At 41.2% G+C, this 22,544-nt stretch overlaps 1 protein-coding gene across 1 annotated transcript; it reads right to left on the bottom strand.

The window, feature by feature from the left end:
- Positions 1 to 1,990: 1,990 nt before the first annotated feature.
- LOC132416380 (zinc finger protein 432) lies at positions 1,991 to 18,791 on the bottom strand. Its single transcript, XM_059999734.1, has 5 exons — positions 18,705 to 18,791; positions 17,053 to 17,240; positions 11,908 to 12,034; positions 10,110 to 10,205; positions 1,991 to 5,766 (listed from the first exon to the last, which is right to left on the bottom strand). Exons 2-5 carry the CDS (start codon positions 17,065 to 17,067, stop codon positions 4,046 to 4,048), a joined length of 1,959 nt encoding a protein of 652 aa, XP_059855717.1. The 5' UTR covers positions 17,068 to 17,240; positions 18,705 to 18,791; the 3' UTR covers positions 1,991 to 4,045.
- Between the last annotated feature and the right edge of the window lie 3,753 nt (positions 18,792 to 22,544).

The following is a 22,544-nucleotide window of genomic DNA, read 5'->3' on the forward strand; positions in this document are numbered from 1 at the left end:
CTGCAGGATAGTACATATATTAAGATCCTCTTATGGGAACAAACCATAAGTGTTTGTCTTTTTGAAAATTGCGATTAGTTAAATAAAATATTTAGCTTGGATTACTTTAGGGTTTTTACTTATGGGTAGAGCATATCAGAAGTTTTCACATTCCCAATTTTTGCAATTCTCCATTGTCAACATATCTTTGTATAATAATTATGTATTACTTTAGTATTATAAAAATATCGATTTTAGAAAAGTTTTAGAAGAATACTGAATGATGTAGATGTTCATAATATAGTAACTATAAAGAGACTAGTCTCATTTTTCTTTTGTAAAAATATACTTACATGCATTTGAAATTTGGAGAATATATTGTTAACAGTATTTGGCTCTTAGGTACAATATGGGTGATTTAAAATTTCTGTATTGTTTATATATGTTTTCTAATTTCTATACATTAAGAATTGTTTTCATAATTTCTTAATAATATTACATTCCCTTCAGGGATTAAATTTTAGCCGCATTCACCTGATATGTCAAGCTCTGAAAGTAGAGTTACACATGTGGTCCAGAAAACTCAGGGCAGCCTGGGCAGCCCATTCTGGGATCCTGACAGATCAGTTTCAGGAATGAGCTGCTCTGACCTTGCCATGGCAGCATGTGTAGGTTCACAGAAGGACAAGATACTAGCATCTGAGGGCCTGGTTGCTGGGGCCCTCATGTCTAATTCTTTGCTGTAGAATATCTGCCCAGAATCCATCCTGTGACAGTGTGGGGTGGGGGTGGGAGCACTAACCCAGGAATTAGGGCAGAGATGTTCAAATTTAAACATAGATCAAGTAAATAAATAAATATAGATCAGAAAGCTCACTTTATAAACCCAGAGCCCTGGGTCCCAGTTCCACAGGTTCTAGCTTAGGTCGTGGTGTGAGGCAGGAAGCCCAGAGAAAACACTTGGAAACAGGTCTGGAGTGTTCTTGGCTCATAAATATTATGCTGGCTGGCTCCCCTCAGTACACTTAGGTATTGTTTCAAATTACATTTGTGCAGAATAGCCTTCCTTGGAAACCCTTTCTAAAATAGCTCCTCCATTACAGCCTATATACTAGGCTTAATATTTCTCCACAGCATTTAACAGAACTGAAATTCTGATGTGTATTTATTTTACTCAGTCGCTTTCACTAGACTGTATGTTCCATGAAGGCCATGGCTTTGCCTGTTTTGCTCACTGATGTGTCTCCAGTGACAAAAACAGTGCCTGGCATAGTCTAGATGCTCAAAAAATATTTTTAAAGGAATGAATTACTCAACATAGAATTGATATAGTATTCAACATAGATTGAATATTGCCACAGTACTGTCTGGCAGATGTCCTTTTTCTCCCCCCTCCCCAAAAGCAGGACTCACCATTTGTAAACTGAACTAAATATGCTTATTATATCAAAGAAATTACTCTGGATAAAGACAAGAGAAGAAGAGCCCTACTGCTAGGAAAACTAAGAATTTGTTGCCAGTAGACCTTCTCAAAAAGAATTGATAAAGGAGACTCTGACAAAAAAGAAATAACAGAAGGAAACATATGAAACATACGACATCAGGAATGAAGAAAAAGGAATGGAAAGGGTGAATATATCATCAAATATAATAGGCTATTCTCCTTTTGAGTTTTAAAAATTATGTTGGATGGTTGAAAGCAAACATGACAAGTTTACCTGCTATGGTCCTCAATTTGTATATAAGTGTCGAATATCATTTGCTGTTAGGGAATTGTAAAGTAAGCCCATCATTATATACTACCAAACCCCTGATAGGATGGCTGGAATCAAATATGACAGTGCCAAGTGCTAGAAAAGACATGAAACAGCCAGAGCATTCATACACTGCTGGTGGGAATGTAAATTAGTACAGCCACTCTGGAAAAGTTGGCAGGTTCTTACAAAGTTAAACACAAGCGTAACATATACATATGACTCCCGGGTATTTATCCCAAAGAAACAAATTCTTATGTTCACATAAAATTGGGTACACAGATGTTCATAGATTTTTATTCAAAACAGTGAAACACCAGAAACAACCCAGACATCCGTCAACAGCGAACAGATAAACAAACCCATGGTACACCCATACAAAAGATTTCTAGTCAGTAACAAAAAGTAAAACTATTTATACACCCAACAAATTGGATGGATCTTAAGGACAATTTGCTGAGGGAAATAAAGCCTATCTCAAAGGATACACACTGTATGATTCCACTTTAATAGCATTCTTAAAATAGCAAAGTTGGAGTGATGGAGTGTGATCAGTGGTCAGCATGGGTCAGGGTTGGGGGAGAGTGTAGCAGGAGGATGTTGTGTTGGCACAATGCCACATCCCAATTGTGGTGGGGTTTACAGAAATCTATATATGAGATAAAATTTCTTAGAACTCTATATATCAAAAAACAAAACAAAACAAAACAAAACTCATAAAAATTAGTGCATGCAAAAACTATTGAAATCCAAATAAGGTCTATAGTTTACTTAACAGTATTGTACCAATGTCATTTTATTGGTCTTGGTGATGTATTATGGTTATGTAAGATAATATCACTGAAGAAGCTGAGTAAGGGTATTCTGGAACTTTGTATATTTTGCAATTTCTTGTAAGTCTAAAACTATTTCAAAACAAATTTTAGAAAAATCATTTTGAGGTGTTTTTGTAAACTACTTAATGCTACTTATAAACTTGGATAAATACATCCAAACATGTTGAATTACATATATGAATATATTCCTTTTCCTTTTGAAATACACAGACTGAAAGAGATGAATTTAGAGCCTAAGAAATGCAAGAGCGAATCATATAATGATATGAGGTGGGCACAGAACACTCCTGCATTGTATATAACATTAAAATTTAATGTATATAACATTAAAACCCTAAACACAAGGTGGGCTTGTGTTCAGAAGAGCCCACTTTAAAATTATGGAATTATTGATAATATGGTTCAAGGTATTGTGTCCCAAAATGGACATCAGGTGTACAATAAGTTTAGATTTCTGAGAGAAAACTCAAATATACGTCATTTTCATGAGGCTTTTTTCCTTCAGTGTTCTCTATATTTTGCTAAAGTTACTCCACATTTAGTGGGTTCATAAACTATTCTATTTCTGTATGAATTCATGAGAAGCGATGAGGCAGAATGTATCACCGAAATCCTGCCATGTTCATTGTCATCTGAAAATTTTTCTCCAGCATGCATATGAGGCAACTATTGAGGTTTTATTTCTACGATCATCATATTGCTACTATGAATGAGCTCACTGGTGATCTGTTATGATCACTGATGAGATAGGGTTTTTATTCCCACAGAAGGCTTTCCTAGTCTCTCCATTCATAAGATTTATCTTAGTATATACTTTTCAGACATATAACTACCTAGAAATGTTTCCTGAAGCCTTTTCTGCATTGTATGTATCAGAGCTTTTTCCTACATGTTAATTTAGACATATAGTGTGAGGTAACTTATCACTGAAGGCACTAGCACATTCTCTGCATTCATTAAATTTTACTCCTATGCAAATTCCATAGTTTTCCAAGGGTGAAATCTAGCAACAGGCTAATCTACACTGACCACAGTCAAGTAGAGCACACTGATGTTTAATGAGTTCACTGAACTATCATGGTTTGTACCCTGAACAAGTTCACTTATATATAATGAGTTCAGAGTCACTGCAAAGGATTATGTACCTTGACCTATACGTTTCTCGTGTGTATTAACAAGGCTTGACAAATGAGAGAAAGGTTACCCCCAATTGCTGAATCCACAGAGTCTCTCCCTTTTATGAGTTCTCTGATGTACAACGGGTGCGGAATTTGTTTTGAAGGCTTTCTCACATTAATTGCATACATACAATTTGTCTCCTGTGTAAATTTTCTGATGGGTAATGAGACCAATACCAATTATGAATAGGATTTTCCACAGTCAGTACATATAAAGGTAGTTTATCCTGTGTGAAACCCTCTGATGTTGGACAAGGCATATTTTCTTCCTGTAGGTGTGACTATATTCATTGCTTTGTTAAGATTTGTTTCCATTATGAGTTCTCTGATGTACAATGAGATTCCTCTTTGAGGAGAAGGCTTTTCCACATTCGCTGCATACAAAAGGTTTCTCTCCTGTATGAGTTCGCTGATGAACGACTAGACGACTTTTCACAGTGAAGCCTCTGCCACATTCATTGCAGGCATAAGGTTTCTCTCCAGTATGAATTTGTTGATGTAAAATGAGCTCTGTTTCCATGACAAAACCTTTTCCACATTCACTGCATATATAGGACTTCTCTCCCATATGAATTTGCTGGTGTATGATGAGATAGCGTTTCATCGTGAAGCCTTTTCCACACTCATTGCATGTAAAGGGTTTCTCTCCAGTATGAGTTCGCTGATGTACCACAAGATTGCTCTTAAAGGCAAACCCTTTTCCACATTTATTGCATATATAGGGCTTCTCTCCAGTGTGAGTTCGCTGATGTAACATCAGTCCGCTATTCACGATGAAGCCTTTCCCACATTCGCTGCATCTATAAGGTTTCTCACCCGTATGCGTTCGCTGATGCACAACAAGCCGACTCTTCAATGGGAAGCCTTTCCCACATTCACTGCAGATGTAGGGTTTCTCTCCAGTGTGAGTTCGTTGATGTATGATGAGCATGCTCTTCACGGTGAAGCCTTTTCCACATTCACCACATACGTAGGATTTCTCTACTGTATGATTTCTCTGATGTACAATCAGATTATTCTTCCTGGGAAAGCCTTTTCCACATTCATTGCACACATACGGCTTTTCTCCTGTATGAGTTCGCTGATGTTCAATCAGACGACTCTTCATGGTGAAACCTTTCCCACATTCATTGCATATGTAGGGTTTCTCTCCTGTATGGTTTCGTTGGTGTATGATGACATAATGCTTTGTGGTAAAGCCTTTCCCACATTCACTGCAGATGTAGGGTTTCTCTCCTGTATGAGTTCGCTGGTGTATAGTAAGCATGCTCTTCCCAGTGAAGCCTTTTCCGCATTCATTACATATGTAGCATTTCTCTCCAGTATGATTTCGCTGATGTACAATGAGGTTACGCTTCCCTGGGAAGCCTTTTCCACAGTCACTGCATATGTAAGGTTTCTCTCCAGTGTGAGTTCGCTGGTGTTCGATCAGACGGCTCTTCATGGTGAAGACTTTTCCACAATCACCGCATATAAAGGATTTCTCTCTCTTGTGAATTCTCTGATGTTCATTGAGCCTGGACTTTCGGGAGAATACTTTTGCACACATACTGCATCCATAAGGTTTCTCCCCTGTATGAACTCTCTGATGGTCAGTGAGCTGAGACTTCTTAACAAAGGCTTTCCCACATTCACTGCATATGTGGGCTTTCTCTGCCTTGTGAGTTCCTTGGTGCTTAATGACTTGGGACTTAGTACTGATGGATTTTGCACTTACAGGGCATTGAACTGAAGAATGAAATTCTTCAGGCTTACCATGCAGAAATGATTTCCCATCTCCATTACATTTAGTAGAGTTCTTAATTTCATAGCTTTGGCCCTGGCTGACTAAACTTAAATGTGATTTCAAAGTTTTTATATAGAACTCAAACATATCATGATTTTGCCTGAAAGAGAAATGACTTTTGCTTTGAGGAACAGGATTTCCAAATGCATTATGTTCCTGGTATTGTTCTATACCTTTCAGCATTCTTTGATTTTCCCAGTCATCCTGAAGACGATTACCAACGTTGCCAGTTTCTAGGAAAGAAGAGAACAATGAGCCCTTTTTATTATTGTTTGGAATAAAATTGTTTTAAAAATTCCTTGGTTTTTTAAAAAAATGGCACTTTAGTGGCAACCCTATGATAACAGTATAAAAGAAACACCATGTATAAATGTTCCTTATTTCTTACACATGGTAAAAACACAGTAATATAAACGAACCAAAAGGAAAAAAAACAGTTAATGTACCAATAAGGTTAGGCAGTTGACAATCTATGTAGACTTGGCTGCTCTCTAAATAGGAAATTGCAAAACATGCAGAGGTAGTAAAATACATGCAAGTCTTTTTTTTTTTTTTTTTTGGCCTCACTGTGCGGCTTGCAGGATCTTGGCTCCCTGAGTAGGGATTGAACCCAGGCCCACAGCAGTGAAAGCATGCAGTCTTAACCACTGGACCACCAGGGAACTGCCAAGCAAGTCACGGTTAGCAGCAAATGAGAGGGTATGAAGGAACAGAACTTGAAAAGACACAAGACCACAGAGGTGCAAGAGACAACTGATCCAAAATGATGAGGCTTGCATTTGTTCACTCCAAAACTATTTGGAGTGAACAAAGGCACTGTGTTGGTGTTTGGGATATATAAAATATGCCTTACTTACTTTCACTTCTCATAATTCCTGTTAGGGAAACCCAAATGAAAAAGAAGAAAAGAAAAAAAGTAGGGAGTTGGAGATTGCTAAATGTGGTTTGAAGGAGCAAAGGAGATGGTGGCAAGCAGAGGAAATGAGGATATTTTGAATACTTGCATAAAGAAAAGGCAAGGTTGGGGCTTCCCCGGCGGTCCAGTGGTTAAGACTCCAGACTTCCAGTGCTTCCACTGCAGGTGGTGTGGATTCTATCCCTGGTAGGGGAACTAAGATCCTGCATGGCACACAGCCAGAAAATTTTTTTAAATGTTAAAAAAAAAGAAAGAAAGAAAGAAAAAGCAAGGTTAACTGATGGGGTCAGTGCAGAGAGTGGTCTTTGAAAGTGAGGAACCCAGGATTACTCTGCTAACTGTATGGCTTGAACCAATGGTTTGGTAAAAGCATCTCCAGTTGTGATGAGGAAGATTACTGAAATCCACATGTAGGAAAAAAAAGTGTACATTGTGGAACCTAAACTTTGAGATGATATTAGATGTGTAGTACAGAAATCAAGAAGCCAAGTGGAAGTATAAGTGGAGGAAACAATGTGGAAATAATATGTGCATACTATTCAAGAAAAGAGGACTGGATGTGTTGGGAGGACATGTAGAATGAAAGATGATGATGGTACAGAACCAACGTCTTAAGACATTCCAACACTCAGGAGTTTGGGGATTCTTTAAGCCCACTTAGAGGATCCAAATTCTGACTACAGAAATCAGGGAAATATGCATACTAAGGTGTATAGAATAAACGTATTTGTAACCTGGCAAGTAACTGTAAAGGACTGTAAACTGAAATAATCTCTTGCATTGTAATCCTGTTCCTAAATTTGCTTCTGTAGACCACCATCAAACTAACTTTCCAAAAACATCAAACATATTAGTGGATAACTTGTATAATCAAAACTCTAACCTTTAGTCTATCTGTGTCACGTTATCCTATGTTCCATTCATAGTGAAACAGGGCAACAATGACTGTTAGGAAATTTTGTAACTGGCCGTGTACCATGTAGTCATCTTTGGAAGCTAATGGAATATGGAAACTGTCGTCTTTTTCAATCACTTTCTGCATTCAGTAGAGAGGTCGTATCCAAATTTTTCCCATGTCAATGTCCCTAATAAACTCTTCACTTGCCACCAGCAGCATCCACTTCAGTAACTCTACATTTGCATCTAGGTTGGCAACAGGTTGTACTAAAGGACCAACTTCCTCCTTTAAGACCAGGTTGTGTCAGCTTTACCTTCAGGTTTTTTTTTTAAGAACATCTGACTGTTCCTTATTATTGCTATCCTACTGCCACCCAGGTAAAAGGTAAGACAGCCTAGAGCTATAAAAATACAAAACCTACCAACCCTCCACTATGCTACCTCAATTACTCACATAGCAAATCCAAACAGTCATCCTGGCAAGAAAAGTGTACATCACCATGAATATTCCATGGATTCATGTTTCCACTCCACTCCTCCTCCTGAAGAGACCTTCTAACACTGGCTTTCATTTGCCTGACTTCAGGCCACTCTTTTGATAGTCAATCCCATGGGCTTGCACATTTCTTATTTCATGCCTTATTCCTAACTCATGGCATCATCTTCCTAATTTAAAATGTAGATAAACCTTGTACATATCATGCTGTCATTCCCACTCTGACTGTATTACTATAAGCTCTATTTCCTCTGTTTTTCTAAAGGAATCCCTTTATTGTTCATTTGTACAGTTACCTTCAGTGAAGACTGAACCTCACTCAAAGAGAGGTCTGGCCCTTGCCCTTGGCTACTGGGAGGTGATATCTAGGCCCCTGGAATGTCCTGCCTGATAGGAGTGTCTTTGTTTGCCTGGTGGCTTTGGCCACCAAACACTCTAACAATGTGATTTATGACATGGGCTTTGGGCCACACCATATCAGTTACAACCTTTGGAGGAAATGGAGACTATAGGTATTAGCCTGACTTCTGGAGGGGCGAAAGACATATTTCCATGTGGGAAATGTGTGATTGAATCCCAATGAAAACTCTGGATACCAAAGGCTGAGCCTTTGGTTGGCAATACTCTGTGTATTATCACACATCATGGCTGGGAGGACATAATGCCGACCATGAGTCTGGAAGCACCACATTTGGACCCTTCCAAGAGTCCATATGACCCAAGAATTCCACTCCTAGATATATACCAAAGAAAAATGAAAACATATGTTCACAAAAAAGTTGTACATGAATGTTCATAGCAGCATAATTCAAAAAAGCCAAAAAGTGGATACCACCCAAATGTCCATCAATAGATAAATGAGTAAATAAAATGTGGTATATCCATACAATGGAATATTGTTTGGCAATAAAAAGGAATGAATTACAGATACATGTTAGAACTTCTATGGAAGAATTTCAAAAATATTATGATAAATGAAAGAAGTCTTTCACAATAGACCACATAGTTTATGACTCTATTTATATTAAATATCCAGAACAGGCAAATCTACAGAGATAGAAAGTAGATTAGTGCTCGCCTAGGGCTGAAGGCTTAGGAGGAAACTTTTATAAAGTGATGAAAATCTTCCAAAGCTGCTGTTGGTAATGATTACATAACTCTCTTAATATACTACAAAACAATGAATTGTATGCTTTAAGTTGGCAAATTGTAGCATATGTGAATTATCTCAGTAAAGCTGTTAAAAAAAAACAAGAATATAATGGAAAAATCAAATGATTTAGGGAAATGAATACAGTGCTAACACCTAAGATGAGCCAAAGGAAAATCAGAAATAGCAAATGTATGAAGGAAGTAAACTGAAGGAGACATAAGCTGCGACTTAGGTAGAACCGATGTAGATGTAAAACAGTCTTTTCTAGTTAAAACAGTCAACAGCAGAGACCTCTAAGATGAGAACTCCATAGGCAGAGAATAACATTCAAGATAATACCAGCATGGACAGGGTAAGATATGCAATATTAAAAGAGAATCTAACATTAAAATAGGATGGTGGAAAGGGCTTTTTTTGTGGAGAGAAGATGATTCCTATGCCTCATACAGGAACTCAGAAATCTTAGGCCAGTAAAAGACCTAGAACATCTAGAACTCAAAGTATAGACAATAGTAAGGGAGATAGCAATTTGGAGTCTCAGCCAGAAAACAGATAGAGCTTAATTCATGAGACTGAAGGAAAATTTTGAGAAAATGGAAAGCAATACCTTTGAAGAACCTCAGAATGGTGGTGGGGGGCAGTGTGGTGGAGAAACTAAGGAGCTGGCTTGATGCACAGTCATAGACTAGGTTACTGTGAGGGCGCAAAATACAAGGTGCAGTTGGATGTCAGGAAGGGAAGTCTGTCTTTCTCAGTGGGGCAGGAGAGTGCAGTAGTCAGAAAACAGTGATGAATTCAAAGATCTCTCCTTGGAGCGAGGCCTGGAATTTCATAGCCAGGGAGGCGGAAGGGATTTGTGACAGGGTTCAAAGAAGAGGGTTACAGAATCCAAGGAAGATGAAAACGAGGCAAACAAACAAAAATCAAGATGTAAAATAAAATCAGCAAGGAACAGATCTCAGAAGAGAAAAAGGGGTATACTTACCTCTCAAGACCTAAAAGTTCTTTTATGGGGAAAGAGATACATGGAGGCACAGTATCCTCAGACGCCCTCCCAGGCTTCTCGCACTGACTGACTATGATGTCTGCAGTTACCCAGCTGATCCTCACTCACCTGGACAGGTTTGACTGTGGATTTCATCTTCTATTGTCCACGGTTCTTCCCCTCGTTCCAACTTGGACATTGCATCTGGTTTGCTGACCCGATACCCTGTTCATGGGAAACGATAGAAGACTGAGACTCACTGAACTGGGCTGGGTCTGTGGGGACGGGAGAATGTTACATTTGAGGGACCGTTTTTCACATCTGCCAAGCGGAGGTTTTTCACTCAGGAGAGACTCATGGGATATTGTGATATAATAATATATATTTGGTCTCTGCGCCCAGTTCCTGGCACAGAGCTTCTAAAGCCCTTGTGGGGACTTCCCTGGTGGTCCAGTGGTTAAGACTCTGTGCTTCCACTGCAGGGGGTGTGGGTTTGATCCCTGGTCAGGGAACTGAGATGGCACAACCAAAAAATAAAAATAGGGACTTCCCTGGTGGCACAGTGGTTAAGAATCCACCTGCCAATGCAGGGGACACAGGTTCGAGCCCTGGTCCTGGAAGATCTCACATGCTGTTGAGCAACTAAGCCCACGTGCCACAACTACTGAGCCTGCCCTCTAAAGCCCATGAACCACAACAACTGAGCTTGCAAGCCACAACTACTGAAGCCCATGTGCCCTAGAGCCCACGTGCAACTACTAAGCCTGCGTGCCTAGAGCCCGTGCTCCAAAACAAGAGAAGCCACCGCAATGAGAAACCCAGGCACCGCAACAAAGAGTAGCCCCCGCTTGCCACAACTAGAGAAAAGCCCGCATGCAGCAACAAAGACCCAGCACAAAAATAAATAAAATTTTAAAATAAATAAATAATAAAAATAAAATAAAGCCCTTGTAATTTCCTATGTGACGGGCTGGCAGGAACCTCTTCTGTTACAGCATTTGGTTTAAGTTCCAGTTCCTGACACAAGAACTTCTAGCACCTTTGGTGTCCAGAGTGATGGGTGTCTTCTGTGTGCTAATGAGATGACTGTGGCTGGGGGTCCCTAGAGAGCTTCAGGGTGGAGGCTGGCTGCCAGAAAGACCAAGGCATGAGTAGAAGGTTGGAAATTTCAGCTCTAACTCCCTAACCCCTCCATGCGGAGGGAAGGGGCTAGAGATTGAGTTAATCACCCATGGCAAATGAATTAAGAAATCACGCTTACACAATGAAATCGCCACAAAAACTCCTAAAAAACCAGGTTGGGGGAGCTCCCGGGTTGGTGATCACATCAAAGGTGACACACTTGGAGCGGGCATGGAAGGCCCACACTCCTTCCCCCATACCTCATCCTGGGCATCTCTTCCATTTGGCTATTATCCTTTATAATAAACTGGTAATGGTAAGTAAAGTGCTTTCCTGAGTTCTGTGAGCTGTTCTAGCAAATTACCAAACCTGAGGGATGGAGAGTGGGAATGCCCGATTTAAGGTCAAGTCGGACAGAAGTGTGGGTACCCTGGGTGCCCAATCCGTTCGACTAGTGTCTGAAGTGAGGGCAGTCCTGCGGGACTGAGTCCGTAAGCCTGTGGGATCTGAGGCTGACTCTGGGTGGTTAGTGTCAGAAATGGATTGAGTTTCGGGACACCCAGTCCATACCTGGAGAGTAGGAGAATTGGTTTTGGGGATAGAAAAAACTCCACAAGTTTGCTGTCAGCTGTGTTGGTAGTAAAAACAACTCATGGCACATTGTATACACCCTTTTATCAGGAGCCAGAGGAGGCACTGAGAATCTGCCATTAGGGCACTGCAGTGACTTCCAAGTGTAAGCAGCTGAGGAAGGAAAGGCCACTGACTGGAGACCCACTGAGGGACCCAGGGGAGCCGTCCTCACCCACGGACAGCAGGTTGCTATAGTTCTCCAGCATCACGTCCCGGTACAGGTCCTTCTGAGGAGGGGCCAGGAGCTGCCACTCCTCCCACGTGAAGTCCACGGCCACATCCTTGAATGACAGGGTTTCCTGTAATAACAGAGTCCTGTTTAATGCGAGTGTTTCTCTTTGACTGACTCATAAGGAACATAAAAGAAGCTGTCCTGCTCATATTTCTATGATTTTGACACCAATTCCGATGTGTTTCTTTAAACACATCACCAAGCAATTCTCTGACACCAGCTGTGTGTCCTACAATTTAATTCTGACATGATCGACCCGAAGAGAGCATCACATGCCACAGGGTAAGAGCCCAGTTCCACGAGACCTCACCACCACCCCACTCCAGATGCCAAATGCAAGTCCAGGATGCCACCTGTGCTCCTGACTAACCAGCTATAGATTGGAGGCTCCAGTGAACGTCCAATGCTCCTTGGGTTTGATTAACTTGCTGGAGAAGCCCAGAGAGCTCGGGAAAAGAGTTTACTTACTGTTCACCAGTTTATTATAAAAGCATATGATAAAGGATACAGATTTCATCCAGATGCAAGAGCTGCTCAAGGCAAGGTATGTGGAAAGGAGCTTGGAGCTTCCGTGCCCTCTCCTGGTGCCCCTCCAGCACCTCCATGTGTTCGCCAGCCCAGAAGCTCTCTAAACCCCATACCTTTGGGATTTTTGTGGAGGCTTCATCACGTAGGCATGATTGATCATTAACTCTATTTCTAGCCCCTCCCTCTTCTGTGGATAATGGGGAATGAGATGGAAGGTTCTAAGCTTCTGATCATGGCTTGGTCTTTCTGGTAAACAGGTCCCATTCAGGAGCCCTTCAAGTGTTGCCTCATTAGAAAGAAAGGCACTTCTATCACCCAGGAAATTCCAAGGGATTTAGGAACTCTGTATCAGAAACCAGGATCAAAGACCAAATTTTACAACAAAATATGCTCTTAGTATTCTTTTTAAAAAAAATTTATTGAAATATAGTTGATTTACAATGTCATGTTAATTTCTGCCGTACAGCAAAGTGATTCAGTTATATATATATATTCTTTTGCATATTCTTTTCCATTATGGTTTATCACAGGATACTGAATATAGTTCCCTGTGCTACACAGTAGGACCTTGTTGTTTATCCATTCTAAATAGAATAGTTTTCATCTGCTAATCCCACACTCCTACTCCATCCCTCCATCACCCCCAGTCCCCTTTGGAAACCATAAGTCTGTTCTCTATGTCTGTGATTCTGTTTCTGTTTTGTAGAGAAGTTCACTTGTGTCATATTTTAGATCCCACATATAAGTGAAGTTGTATGGGAGCTCGTAGTACTCTTATTATTTAGGAAATTACAAGGATTTTAGGGACTCTGTGCTAGGAATTGGGGTCAAAGACCAGAAGATTCTCAGAGCACCCCTATTTTTAAGGGTTTTAGGAGCTCCATGTCAGGAACTAGGGGCAGAGACCAATGTGTATAGTTCTTATTATTTCACAAAAGGCTAACATCATATTAGATACACTGAAAATATAACGAGTGAACTGGAATATGCATTTGAAAAAATAACTAAAGATGAAGCAGATGCAGAAAGAGACAGAAAATATAAAGGAGAGTTTACTAAATATGGAGAATACACTGAGGTCTAACATAGGCCTCTATGTAGTTTTTGAAAGAGATTATAGAGAGACAGAGAAGTGATATGAAGATCTCAGGAATTAAGAAAATTTTAGAACTGATTAAACATCCTGTAACTCAGACTTAGCCAGCCAGCAAAGCCAAGCAGGAAATCTGCTTCTAGATGAGTGAGACTGAAACTATAGAACATCACTTGCAAAAGTCAGATTCGGAAACCAACTAGAAAGAAAAGACTCGGGCTTCCCTGGTGGCGCAGTGGTTAAGAATCCGCCTGCCAATGCAGGGGACACGGGTTCAAACCCCGGTCCAGGAAGATCCCACATGCTGTGGAGCAACTAAGCCCGTGTGCCACAACTACTGATCCTGCACGATAGAGCCCGCGAGCCACAACTACTGAGCCCACGTGCTACACCTACTGAAGCCTGCACGCCTAGAGCCTGTGCTCCACAACAAGAGAAGCCACTGCAATGAGAAGCCCGCATGCCGCAATGAAGAGTAGCCCCCACTCGCCGCAACTAGAGAAAGCCCGCATGCAGCAACAAAGACCTGATGTAACCAAAAATAAATAAATTTAAAAAAAAGAAATGATGAGGAAAGGATTAAAAAAAGAAAGAAAAAGAAAAGAAAAGACTCATTACCATCAAAAGAAAGACAAAATTGACGAAATGAAAACAACAGAAGCCAGAAAAATGTTGTGATGAATATATATTTGGTCTTTGCCCCTGGTTCCTGGAACACAGTTCCAAAAAACCGTGGGCTCTCTAGGGTGATAAGAGTATCTTTTGTGTGCTCATGAGATGACTGGTTCCTGGTCCCCAGAAAGACCCCCAGCCTCCAGGGAGGGAACTGGCATTGGGGGTTGAGTTCAGTCCCCAATAGCCAGTGATTTAATCAGCTTGTGCCTACATCAGAAAACCACCATAAAAACCCCTAAAACATCAGGTTCAGAGAGCTTCCGTGTTGGTGAACACATAGAGGTGCTGGCAGGGTTGTGCTCCCAGGGAGGAACTTCCGCGCCCCTTCCCCCATACCTCGTGCTATGCATCTCTTCCATCTGGCTATTCCTGAGTTGTAGCCTTTAGAATAAACCAGTGAATGTACGTAAAGAGCTTTCCTGAGTTCTGTGAGTCATTCTAGTGAATTACCAAACCTCAGCAGGGGGTTGTGGGTACCCCCGGATTTAGAGCTCGTCATCAGAAGCTTAGGTAACAGCCTGGGACTCTTGACAGGCACCTAAAGTGGGGGCAGTCTTGTGGGACTGAGCTCTTACCTTGTGGGATCTGACGCTAACTCCAGGTAGTTAGTGGCAGGATTGAGTTGAATTGTAGGACACCCAGTTGGTGTCTGGAGAGTCACAGAATTAGGAGGTGTGAGGAAAATACCCCCACATTTGGTGTTAGAAGTGTTCTGGATAACTACAGTTCAGCAGTGTGGAATGTCTTCAATGTCCTGATCCTGTGGCCATGCAGCCGAGGCCCAAATGCCACCAGGGAATGAAATGAGACCTGCTTGTCAACCAAGCTGCCAGATGAGGGGAAATCTGATGGGATAATCTATCTCTGTGTTCTTGCAGAGATTACGTCATAGAGAAGAGAGTTACTTGGTTGAGCAAATTCTTTTCTTTTTCTTTTTTAAAAGAGGCGGCAAACTCTTAACATTGCTGATCTTACCACCTTCTGAATTTTTTCACGTGAGATGTAGATCCATTTGGAAAAACAAAACCTTAGGTTCCTACCTAATTTCACACTCAAAAATAGTTTGTTTCCTGTTTAGATTCCTAGCCATAAAACAAAAGAATCTGTGAAAGAAATAGAGACAAATATGAATTATGTTCATGTCACAAACCAAAAACCATAAAAGAAAATAAGTAGCAAACTTTATAAGAGGAAAAATTAAAATGTCTGCATTGAAAAGTTACCGTGGATAAAGCTGAAAGAAAAGTGACAAGCTGGGAAAATATTTTTTATAAACAAAAGAAAGAATCAATATGTAATGGATAGGCATGACTCCTATTAATCAGTAAGAAAAAAAATCATTTTGTTAATGTAAAAATGATAAGGACAGGCATATCACAAGAGAAAAAGAGTCCAACTGGCCAATAAATATACAACATGGATTTCAACCTTACCTATGATGAGGTAAATGCAAAATAAGGTAAAAGAATAAACACTGGACCATCCAGATTGATGAAATTATACAATTTGATAATGTCCTATTATTAAGTACTGGCAAAGATTTAAGGCATGGACGATCTCACACATCACTTACTATGTAGCAGGCATGAAAAGGAGCAGGACCCTAGGGCGCCTCCCCAGGAGAGATAGATACACACACACGCACACACACACCACACACCACCATGTCCTCAGCCTGCCTTTTGACTGCAGAAAAACTTTAAAGAATAAATTTAATCAGAGAAGTGAGAAAATGCAGACACAAAGGAAAACAGTCCAACAAGACCAATAATAATAATAATAATAATAATAGCTTAGTCATTAAACAAAGTCAAGGACCTTTAGTTCCTCTTCCAGGGCTATAGATAATATTTTAAGCCATATCCTTTGAGCTGTTTTGTAGATACTGAAACCCTCACCAGTTGGAAGAAGTTAACTACATGACGACCAGACTGTAGCCATGACATAAGCTGTCAAAATTCTAAGAACTGGCTTCAAGGAATGGGAACAAACCAACCGTGGAACTAAAGATGAACTGTACTCACCACAATCAAGATGACGCTGATCAGACCATGGCATGACCGATTTCAAGATGGCGGCCAGAGTTGACTATGCTGTTTCTGCATGTAGCCCCCTCCCTCTGCCTATACAGCCCTGAAACTCCCCTTTAAAAGCTCTGGCCCACTGACTGGCAGTGGGGAGTTGGCCTCTGGACACGAGTACACCCTCTTCCCCCAGTTGCCAGCCTCTGGAATAAAACAAACTTTCCTTTCCACCAACCTTGCCTCTCGAGTTATTGGCTTTCAAGCAGCAAGCAGCCAGACCTGACTTTTGGTAACAGACACTCATCTAAATGCTTTGCATAGTTTGACTCATTTCTTTGAGTACAATTGTAGACGAATGGAATTTTATACAGCTAATATTCACAAAACAGTTGCAGTCATTATTCTATTAGATGCTTAAATTATACTATCTCAGGCCAAAGGGATGTTCTTTAGAGTATAATTCCACAGATGCACAAAACATAACAGACGTATTTATGTACACAGATATGTACATGAACCCACATGCATTTATAAATAGGCACGGCGCACACACAGAGTCAGTAACAGTTACACATTATGTTCCAACACTAATCATTTACTAGGAATCATATAAACACTATGTTCTTGATCCTACTTTGCCATGGCTTTGAAGATTATCTACAAAATTTATTTCTCTCTAGATACTGAACTGATTTTTTTTTTTTTTACAGGCCTCTACAAATCCATTCAGGAATAAAGGAGAGAATAAAACAAGACATGAGTCACCTGGGCCTGGATCATTTTCTTCTGTTCTCTGAAAATAGCTGGCAATGCAGAGGCTCTGTCTTTGTCTCTTCTGGGTATACCAAAATTTCTGGTTAGATATAACCGTCGCCAAAGTATCCCTAGAAATAACAATATCTAGGTCCTGGAAACTCCTCTTTCTTCATTCATATCTTGTCTCTTGTTAGCACCTGTGGGTTGAAAAGCAAAATTACTTCTGGAATTGTATTCCTTCTTCCTGTGCACTCACCTTAACACGTGGTCCCCAATATTTCTGTCTCTTCATTTGATTCCCCAGATAATTGCACACCTTGGGCCAATGAAACCTAACTCCCTGAATATATGGAAGTAGCATGAATTTGAAAGGGAAAGTGGCAAAGGAGAATAAGCACAGTACTATATTTCAGTGGCAGGTAATTTTCAGACAATTATAGAAATGAAGCCATCTAGGCAGTGAGAAATTGTAAATTTTTCCTTTAAACTTTGATGCCCTCAAGCTTCTTTAAAAGTCTTCATATAGGGCCTTCCCTGGTGGCGCAGTGGTTGAGAGTCCGCCTGCCGATGCAGGGGACATGGGTTCGTGCCCTGGTCCGGGAAGATCCCACATGCCGCGGAGCGGCTGGGCCCCTGAGCCATGGCCGCTGAGTCTGCGCGTCCAGAGCCTGTGCTCCGCAACGGGAGAGGCCACAACAGTGAGAGACCCGCGTACCAAAAAAAAAAAAAAAAAAAAAAAAGTCTTCATATCCCCTGTTTACATACACATTTTAATATGAGGGACAATGAACACATCAAAAAAAGAAGAGAGAGAAAAGGAATATAAGCCATAAATACAAATTTAAAAAACAATTCAAAAATACAAATACTGGGAAAGGAGCAGTCTTTAAATATTCACATATAGAACCTGAAAAGAAATATGCAGTCAACCTGCAGGAGGAGTGATAAAAACAAAACTTAAATTAAAAGATTACTAAATTGAAATATGCTGAATTGTTCTTCCCCCAAACTTTCATTTCTTTGGGTTCAAAAGGAAGGGGTGCTGTAGGGAGCCAAAAGGGATTAGAAAATTTGTGGTGGGGCAGGGACTTGGACCTGAAGCTTTCAGGGAACGTTAACTAACGTTCACCAAGTCTGTCCCAGCAGCCAAAGTCTGGGCTCAACACACGCACCTACCAGGGCTCCTGAGCCTCCGAGCCTTCTGCTGTCACACATCCCTGCACGAAAGACAGTGACCATTACCCCACCGGATTAATACCAAACCAGGTCAGATACACACGTACACTGACCTCCATTAACGGTTCCTCGACCTTTGAGCTCCAAATTATCCGAGAACCCGAACAAGTCTCCGCATTCATTGACGAACCCCACGCCACCAGTTGTCAATCACCCCCGAAGACCTTAAACCCTGACCTCAGGACTCTCGGTAGTTGATCTGTTCAGACCTTTAATCGCTGATGACCAGAGCCCCCCATGATTGACCCCAAAGACACCCCGATCATAGACATTGTACTGACTCCTCCATGCTCCCTTCAAAAACAAAACCAAACCACCATCCACCCTTGCGCCACCTTCCCAGACTCAAAGGAGCCACAGCCCACCTAAAGGCCGACAGACCGCCCCCATCCCCGCCTTTTCTACAGCCAGACCCACATACCCACCTGGTTCTCTCCTGAACCTGCAGCGACCTCTTCAGGGCCTAACTTTATTCCCCGAACTCCTTTTACTTCTGGTCCCCTCGCCCAACCCCCTCTCCCGAGACCAACCGACAAGGGTCAGCGGCGTTTCTACCGCGTTTCTATGGTGAACGGATTGGGGGTTTCCGGCTTTTCCTTATGAGGTAATACGTCCGCGCCGCCACCACAGACTCGGCGCCCTGGGGTCGCCATCTTTGCGCACCTGACGTACAGAAGGCGTGGCGGCCGCTGAGAGACCAAGGCTGAAAACTATCCTATTTCCTGGTACCTCAGCCCCTTAAAAGAAAATGGGGAGATTTTAAGAGGCTCGAGCTCATACAAAGCAAGCATGACGTGGGGGTAATTTCATTTGAATGGACAGGGCCCGCTTGTGGACGGTGAACGGCGCAAATTTTTCAAAGGCCGGAGCCCATCAAGACCGAAAGGGCGCAGTACATTCTGAGCGGCTGTGACGTCTCGGCTGCGTGGGAAGTTAAAATTGCTTCTGGACACCTCGATAACTGGTTTAATTGCGAAAAGATTTAGAGGCCGTATGAAAACTTAAGCGTGCTTGGCAAAAAAAAACCCTGGCGGCGCGCTGTAGCCATTTCGGGTTTGAGCCGTTGGGCAGGAGCACCGTGGACGCCGCCCTCTTAGAGGAGATTCGGTGTCCGTACTGCGGGGCAAATGCTGTCTGCGGAGCTCGGCGTGGAATTGGCAGATGGAAGTGTTTGGGGAAGACCAAGGTTTGGAAAAGTGACAGTACGGGGGATGCAGCGATCACAAAGTGATCGGAAACGGTGGACTTTGTGAGCCTCTTCCCAACCGTGCTCCTTACCCAGCCCATCCTGGGCAGCACTGGGCTGCCTTCTGTCACTACAGATTAGTCTGCGTTATTTTCATAAAATTAGTAGTGTCTGTGCTGGCTTCTTTCACATAGCACGACTGTTTTGAAATTCATCATTTTTAAAAAATATATTTATTTATTTGGTTGTGGCTCACAGGTTCCTTAGTTGCAGCAGGCGGGCTCCTTAGTTGTGGCATGTGAACTCTTAGTTGTGACATGCATGTGGGATCTAGTTCCCTGACCAGGGATGGAACGCGGGCCCCTTGTATTGGGAGGGCGGATTCTTATCCACTGTGCCACCAGGGAAGTCCTGAAATTCATCATTTTAAAAGTATCAATAGTTCGTTCCTTTTTTGTTGCTTTAGTATTCATTGCTGGATATTCCAAAATTTAATCATTCACCAGTTGGTAGACCTTTGCATTGTTTCCAGTTTTTTGGATACTGCCAATGGAACTTCTATGAACATTTGTGTGCAAAAAATAAAATGACCTCAAAGAACTGGTTTTCCCACAGTCCTATGCGTCTTCATCAGGTCACCAAGAAGTTTTTGCCAGCCATTTACAGGCCTGCTACCCATTTCTAGCCCTGCTCCAGCTCATATTCTCTTCCTCCTCTCACCCCAGCCCTGAGCTAGAACGCTCATTCACCCTGGGGAAACAGATCTTGAGAACACAGGCTGTGGCACAGATGCAAAGTTCACCTACTTTCTTCAATTACGTTCAACTCCATAGGACCTTGTAAGTCTCAGAAAGCACCTGATAAAAGTCATATAATGAAAGGTCAAAGCAGGAAGTCAGTTTCATTTTCTCTCACTGGACCGTCATTACCATGCTGGTCTAATCTCTCACCTGAGATACTAGAATTGTCCCTGCTTATATCCTTGACCCATATGATCTCATCTTCATAGAACAGGCAAGGCAATCCTTGTAAAATGCAAATCAATCATGAAATTTTCCTGTTCTCAATTATCTAATGACTACATTACAGGATTGAATAAATATTAGATGGCCAAGTTTAGGTGTTTAAAAATATTATGTTGGAGTAAATTTACCCGATAATCCAGGGTTTGTGATGGAAATGTAGGACAGCTACTGCATAGCAAATTTCCATTTCTTGTTCTTTAAGCAGGACTCAAGATTTTTTAGCAGGATATGTTTAATAGATCAAGGGAAAGACTCTGGATAAGAAGAGGGGATAAGAGCTCCGCTTATAAGAGTAAGAAGGAATGAAAAAATAAGGAAAATCACATGTCTAATTGAACAGGTCACAGAGGGGATGGAATCTTTTTTTTGGGGTGGGGGATGGAATCTTTGAAGTGATGGTAACTCTCAAAGGTGATAGGCCTGTGAACAAATAAATACAAGGTTTCTTCTCGAGTACATCCCAAGGGGATCTTACCACTTTTCATCTCCTATACTTTGTTCCAATGTACAATGAAATGACCTTCGGGATGAAACCATTTCCACAATCTACATATAGAGGGTTTCTCTCCAGTCTGAGTTTTCTGAGGTAAAATGATACGTGATTCAATGAGGAAGGCTTGGCCACATTTAGCATATACGTAAGGTTTCTCTCCTGTATGGATTTTCTGGTGTTCGGTGAGCCTGGACTTTGTGGTATGTGCTTTCCCACGTATGCTGCATCCATGGGGGTCTCTCTCCCAGGTGAATTCTCTGATGTTTAATGAGCCGAGACTTCCTGATGAAGAATTTCCCATATTCACTGCATACATGGGATTTCTCAACTCTGCGATCTCTCTGATGCTTAATGAACAGAGCCTTAGTGCTGCTGAGTTTTCCAATTTCAGGCAGTTTTAGTATGAATTTGCTCATCCTTTATAAAGAGAGGATTTCCCATCTCTGTTACACCCCACAGGGTTCTTTATTTCATAGCTTCTGTTCTGATTTTACTACATTTAAATTTGCAGAATTTCCATGATTTTGTCTTAAAGGAAAATGCTTTTGGGCTGGATGAACAGTATTTTCAAAGGCATGATGTTCGTGGCATTGTTCATTCTGCTTTAGGCATCATTGGTTATGCAAGTGTTCCTGCAGTTGATCATCAACTTGCTTGACTTGTAGAAAAGATGAGAACGTGAATGCTTAGGTGTGGATCAAATCTTTAGTGTTGGTTGCATGATCTCAGTACAAAAGAATCTTTAATAATGTTCCTTATAATACTGTGATAAGCCATAATGTAAAAGAATATGAAAGAGAATGCATATATATGTATAACTGAATCACTTTGCTGTACAGCAGAAATTAACACAACGTTGTAAATCAACTATACTTCAATAAAATAAAAAAAATGTTCCTTGTTTCTTAGACATTGGGAAAACCACAATACACAAAAATCAAGTCGCAAAAGCAGAAAGTGTACAAACAAGGTGAGGTAATTCACAACGAATAAATATAGATCTGGCTGCTTTCTAAATACTGCCTTGCAAAATGTGCAAAAGTACTAAAAAAAAACAAGAAAGTCACTGTTAGAAGAGAAAATAGAGGTGGTAGGAAAACCTGATCCAAAATTACAAGGGCTGGGACCTCCCTGTTGGTCCAGTAATTAAGACACTGCGCTCCCAATGCAGGGGGCCAAGGTTGGATCTCTGGTCAGGGAACTACATCCTGTATGCCGTAACTAACAGCCCACATGCTGCAACTAAAAGATTGCGCACTTGGCAATGAAGATCCCATGTGCCACAACTAAGACCCGGCACAGCCAAATAAATAAATATTTTAAAATAAAAAATTACAGGGGCTGCTTTCTTTCATTCAGTAAATCCTTGTTAAATGCCTATTATGTACCGGCCATAGTGCTGGTGTTGGGGACACACGAACATATTCTTTCTTCTCACCTGTGTTGACATCCTGGTTAGCAAAAATGAAATAATAATAAATAAATAATAAATGGATAGACCTATAGATTATCATATTAAGTGAAGCAAGTCAGAGACAGATATCATATCACTTATATGAGG

The sequence above is a fragment of the Delphinus delphis genome, chromosome 20, assembly GCF_949987515.2.
Source record: "Delphinus delphis chromosome 20, mDelDel1.2, whole genome shotgun sequence".
Classification (NCBI taxonomy): Eukaryota; Metazoa; Chordata; class Mammalia; order Artiodactyla; family Delphinidae; genus Delphinus; species Delphinus delphis.

Bases quoted from the DNA above. Each gene is read 5' to 3' on its own strand.
- LOC132416380 (XM_059999734.1), bottom strand. The intron at 10,206-11,907 runs GTGAGGACGGCT...TCCCATGAACAG, and splicing joins TAGCAACCTGCTGTCCGTGG to GGTATCGGGTCAGCAAACCA. The intron at 5,767-10,109 runs GTGAGTGAGGAT...CTTCTTTCCTAG, and splicing joins CCACAGTCAAACCTGTCCAG to AAACTGGCAACGTTGGTAAT.